Raw genomic sequence first — 5,974 nt, forward strand, 5'->3', positions numbered from 1 at the left:
GGCTGGATAATTTCTTAAAAAGTTTGTTCCTCATATGTTAGACAAATATAATATATAACATTATTAAGACCTTCTCACCATATTTACATGTGGCAGTATTCAAACCTCATACCCCAAAAAAGAAACCAAGTTTGCTCCTCATGTGTTAAACGAGTATAACATTACTTAGACCTTTTCACCATATTTATGTGTCAGGATTCAAACCTGATACCAAAAAAAAAACACATTGTGGATTTGTGGTTAACCCGTCAATGGGTTGGTGGCTCATTGGTAAGGTCTTTAACCTTTGAGAAAACCATCAGGGTTCGAATCTCACTTCCTACATTTGTAGGAGTGTATTATTATGGGGGGTTTCGAGATGTCATGGGTTTCATCCCAGGCATGCGTGATTCGTGCATCGCATACCGTCCAATTAGATGTCATTGTAATGTCTCGAATGTTAACTGCTAATTACTAACTCGCTGTTAAAAAAAAAAAAAAAACATTGTGGTTAACCCGTTACCTGGGCTAACACCCCAGTGGCATAGGAGGAACTAGGAAGGCACGTAACACGTTGCATCTATCATCTGTTTAAACAAATTAGAACTGACACACTCTTGGTTATAAAAAATATTTTGATTAGCTCATGCATATTTAAATTAAAAACTCTTTTTTCCAAGTAACTTTGAATATAAATAACAGTATTCGTTTGCCTGTTTAATCATCCAACACTACAAAATAAGTTATCATTTGATTCTGATTTCTAGAACAGTCATCTAAAAAAGCACACATCCTTGAGCTTCCCTTTGCAGATATTAGATACTCCAGAGTAGGCAATAGATTCTATCGATCTAGAAAATATCGGAGAAAAATACTACCAAGTAACTTAGACCCGGAAGTCAGGAGTTTGTTTAGTAGTCGATACAAGACTTGTTACCCGTAAATAATAGATCTGTGAATAGAGGCGCCATGAAGTCTTTTGCTAGTTATGAATGGTTAGATATCGGAAACATATGTATTTTAGCTATAGCCTATAGACATAAAAAATACTGCCTAACGCTGACGACCATACTATAACAAGAAACACATTAGAAGGGAATAAAAAAGCAAGGGAAAAAAAAAGAAAATGAAAAAAAACTAGCTGGTGAGGCTGTACATTTGTTACTTGTTAAAGAAATATATTTAAGACCTCCGATAAAGATCAAATTAAGTTCACAGTTGAGTAGAACTAGAGGTTGCCTCGGCTGTCTTGTCCTCGAGCAATGGTGTCATATTTAATCGTTCAACATTTACATCTGGATTTTCACTATCTTCATTGTATCTGTCCACACCGTGAAGAAATATACCTGCAACAAGCCAACAACACAAGCAAGCCACAAAGAGTGTCAAATTTGTGTCATGTTTTTGTTTAAAGGAATTTTGTAATATAAGTTGGCCACTTAGTATGCGACATTTGCAATATAAACGAGTGCTTTGTCCAAAGCATACCTATAAACCATATTCCAGATGCCAAAAAGAGTATTGATGTTAAGATTAAAGCGGACGTCCTCCAATTGTTAATGTTGTCCTGTGGCATTACATACAGAAAAAAAATAAAAAATTGTCCAACAATTAATATCAAGCTTTTGATGACTAAAAAGTTAAAAATCATTTGAGACACTAAGAAGCGGTACAACATATGATAGCTGTAGCAATGAAATAAGAAAGACGAACCTGGATAACTCCAACAAGAGGAGAGGAGGGCACGTCACCAAAGACATGAATAGACACGGTTGACATAGCCATAGACAATGGTCTCAAGCTTGGTTTTACAGCATGGAGACACACAAAATTAACAGGCCCCTGAAGCAGAAGACTTTAACAAGTAAGAACACAAAAATTACCACATATAGTATATTGTTAATGTTAAAAGTTGAAAAGTGAAGAGATTTACCTGAGTGGCAAATACAAATATCTCCCCGATCAGAAAGAAAACTATAAAAGCATACAAGTTCTTGAAACAAAATGCACTGAAGCAAAATATTGCACCAAAGAAAGTTGCAGTGGAAAGAAGCTTCAAAAGATAAATAGGATTAATCATATGTAAATATATTACAAAAATTGTCACAAGTGTGGATTCTGAGGTACAATCTATACCTTGAAAGCATTCGGGATTGTGGAGTTCATTCGATCTAGGATAAACCCTCCTGCTAATGTTCCCACAATTCCACCCACAATCGTTATTCCTCCAAATAACAGATCAGCATTGCTCTGTAAATAATAAAAATGAAGTTTGTCTCTATCTTAATGTTTCATAAAACGAAGTTTGTTCTCAAATAGAATTAGTATTCAACAACCGGGGTCAGCTATGATTACCATATGATATATGCTATAACCAGCCTTTGGTCCCCAGTATGAATATGCACCAATGACAAAATTGTATGCAATATAACCTATAACGTTGACGACATATATCTTCTCAACCAGAAGAACTTTTAAATCTTGCCAAAATCTAGACAAAGCAGATCTGCAATAAAGATATATTACCAATGAAAACCGGCTTATAACAGTGAAGTCACAGATTTTTAGATTTATCTGTTCGATAACAAACCTGGAAGCTTCCTTTGAGCTATACTTTGATATTGCGACATCATTATCGGTTGTAATAACTGCAATGATACAAACATATGTATCACATGATGACACTAAAACTTTTTTTCTTTTAATGTAAAAGAAGCAACTAATAAATGTAAAAATATTGGTCTATTAGTATGATACAGAAACACACACACAGATGGAAAATAGAAAACGAAAGTCAACTTAACTTCAAAATTCTGTTAATATAATTGTCACTGAAACGCTATCTACATCATTAAAAAAAGCAAGATAAAGCACCTTCGACTTCTACTACATTCGTGTCAGGAGTCGTCAATGAACTTTTGGACCCAGCCGGAGAGAAACCTGCTTTTTTATATTGATGAGCAACACCGTACAAGAAATTAGAATCAGCTGGTAGAATAGAAAACAAACTTAAGTTATATGACCACATAAAAGAGAAACCATAACCACAAAAAGATTTTTTTTTCTTCAATATTTTGTACTAACATGGATGCACTCATGCGCCAAGTAAAAGCAAATTCATGTTAATTACTTCTAATGTGTTTAAATAAAATACATTCCCATATTCCCAACCTAAAACTTTTTCAAAATCAAGGAATCCAGAAATCCTAAGTCCTAACAACACCATATTAGGTATATACCTTTCATTTGCAAGGGTTTCATTACAAAACCCAAAATAGCAAATGGCAGCATCAGAATTGCCTCACCAAAAAATGCATAGCGCCAACCAAAACCATCACCAACCTAGACACAAATGAGAACCATTCATTTGGCATCATACATTTAAGTTTCAGAAATGAAGTTCATAAGAATAAATGAATGAATAATAACCAGGGGTGATGGCCTTTTACCGAAAAAAGAATAAATGAATGATCATTTAGGATTCTGAGATGGGATATATATATATATATAGGGGTGGGTTAGATTAGGGACTTCTTATTTTAGGGACTGTTAGGGACTCGATCTAGACCGTCCATTTTCATCAAATTTAATCACCACTGATCATCTCCGGCGACATCTCCGGCGAGACTTACACATGTGTAAGTACAACTTACACATGTGTAAGTTGAATAAAAATTATGATTCGGAGCGGGCTTCACCCTTAAGGATATTCATAAACCAAAGCTGGTGGGGGTGATAGGTCATTGAGGGTGATAGGTCATAGGGGATGACCGGTGATGGGTGATCTACTTAAAAAAATTGTACTTAAAACATGTGTAAGTTACTTACACATGTGCAAGTCTCGCCGGAGATGGTCGCCGTCGCCGGAGGATCATGGTGGTGGTCGGAGATGATCATGGTGGTGGTGGTGGTGGTCAGAGATGATGGTGGTGGTGGCCGGAGAAGGAGTCCCTAACAGTCCCTAAAATAAGGAGTCCCTAATTTAACTTTTCCCTATATATATATATATATATATTAATAATAAGAAAGTAAGACTAGCTTACCCATCCACCATAAACATAACCAAGGGCAACACCAGTTGGAATGCACATGTAGAATATTCCCAGCCAAGCAGTTCTCTGTAAGAATGTGTAGAATACAAGTTTAGAAATGTGTCACATGTACATACGGGAGGGGACTAATTGGCAAAAGATGGAACCTGAGTTATGGGGGCATTATCGTCAATAAATGGAGCCGCAAGACTAATGAAAGAAGCCTCACCAACACCAACTAGCCTGAAATACTAAAGAGTGTTATTAAGGACCAGAACTAAGAATTAATACGTTATAAGGGTTTTATGGTGTTTAAACAGTATTACTCACATTCTGCATACGGTGATGGACCAAAAATCAATTGAAAGTCCACAGCCAGCTGCTGCAAAAGTCCAAACCGACAATCCAACTCCAATCAGCCTAAACGGATTGATACTGAACAAATTCACCAGCATAGAAAAAGTGAATGACTATTAGTCAAATGTCTTTAGTACCTTTTATGGACAAAAGGTGGAATGATTTGGAGCCAAGAAATCTTTTTCCTAATGATGATAAAGTGTGAACAAGTGATTCTAAGTTTCTAGCTAAAAAATATTGCCGAAAGAGGGAACCCTCACATTTTTATGGATCATTTCAAAATGGAAATTAATAGCTTAAAGTTTCATTTTATCTATATCAACAAGAATATAAATATAATATATCACCTCTTGGCCAATGATGCAAATATCGGAGAAGCCACAAGAAGTCCAACCATGAAAGCGGAAGAAATAACACCATCTTTGAAATTACTTAAATTGAAATCACCCCTGTAGAACATATTGTGCATATACAATTTAATCTTTGTCAATAAGCAACCGATTAAATTAAAGCAATAATATTTCTACTTAATCCTTAAATTGCTATAAAAAAAACGACTTACTGAATTCCACTACCCTGCGAACATACACCACTTTTGTTGCAAACTCGGGGACTCCCATTTACACCATTGCTTGCAATCGCTCCTCGGTCCACATAATTGACCATATTGATCACACAAAATATCACAAGCAACCTGTACAAATTAATAATCATTTCATTTCAACTTATTTAAATCAAAAAGATTTTAAATTTTTTTATTACCTTCATTTCAACTAATATTTATTAAATATTTCAACTTTTATTTTTATTACCATCTTCATTTCACTTCCCTCCATTAAAAAAAAAATCAATCTTTTATATGATCATTGTTATTTCAACCAACTTTCATTTATATATTAAAAAACTATATAACCCAAGATACCAACCTGGGCTTTTATTTTTCTGGGCAATCACACAATCAATAACTAAACCTCTTATTAAAAAAAAAAAAAAGATTAAAACTTTAAAGTTCAAACCCTAGTTACTTTCTAAAGAATAACAGAAACCCAAATATTAAGCATCAATGCATCATAAAATTTCAACAACAAAAAATTAATACAAAAATATAAAAATAAATAAAATTCACTAGAATTCCTCCTCCACTAATCTGGGTTTTCATTATATGATAATTTTTTTAATAAAAAAACTATAAAGTTTATACCTTTTAGGAGTAAACCAAGAGGGAACAGGTTCAGATAAAGAAATAGCAGTAGTAGTAGAATCTTTAGCCATATTTTGTTCTGTTTCTTCCTCAACAGGTTTTGGTTCTTGATCTTCAACTGCTTTGTTACACTGTCCTTCAACACCCATGTATAAATAATATTTATAAATATATCTATATACCTTTTTTATTATTATATCTTATGTATGCATATGTATATATGTAATATACACAGTTAATAGTATATTTAATGATGTGGGTATCAAGCAAAACCAGATAGAAATGACTTATTTAACACACAAAGATGTTGACTTGAATGTAAAGTGAGAATGATTTGATCAAGATTTTCTTTTACATAAGATGTTTGTGTGTTTGATGGGAGTGTTTTGAGGATTCTGTTTGGTTT

General features: G+C 34.0%; 1 protein-coding gene across 2 annotated transcripts; it reads right to left on the bottom strand.

The window, feature by feature from the left end:
• Positions 1 to 1,106: 1,106 nt before the first annotated feature.
• LOC122592413 (probable sphingolipid transporter spinster homolog 2) lies at positions 1,107 to 5,974 on the bottom strand. Of its 2 annotated transcripts, XM_043764630.1 has the most exons (15): positions 5,569 to 5,970; positions 4,930 to 5,061; positions 4,715 to 4,816; positions 4,341 to 4,445; positions 4,178 to 4,253; positions 4,023 to 4,097; positions 3,219 to 3,321; positions 2,854 to 2,919; positions 2,570 to 2,627; positions 2,335 to 2,485; positions 2,116 to 2,229; positions 1,913 to 2,032; positions 1,693 to 1,821; positions 1,468 to 1,546; positions 1,107 to 1,325 (listed from the first exon to the last, which is right to left on the bottom strand). In XM_043764630.1, the coding sequence occupies exons 1-15, from the start codon at positions 5,715 to 5,717 to the stop codon at positions 1,192 to 1,194; spliced, it is 1,593 nt and encodes a 530-aa protein (XP_043620565.1). In that variant the 5' UTR covers positions 5,718 to 5,970; the 3' UTR covers positions 1,107 to 1,191. The 2 variants fall into 2 exon arrangements, with proteins under 2 accessions (XP_043620565.1, XP_043620564.1); XM_043764629.1 differs by having other exon boundaries at positions 2,335 to 2,627; positions 5,569 to 5,974.

Source organism: Erigeron canadensis, chromosome 3, assembly GCF_010389155.1.
Source record: "Erigeron canadensis isolate Cc75 chromosome 3, C_canadensis_v1, whole genome shotgun sequence".
NCBI lineage: Eukaryota > Viridiplantae > Streptophyta > Magnoliopsida > Asterales > Asteraceae > Erigeron > Erigeron canadensis.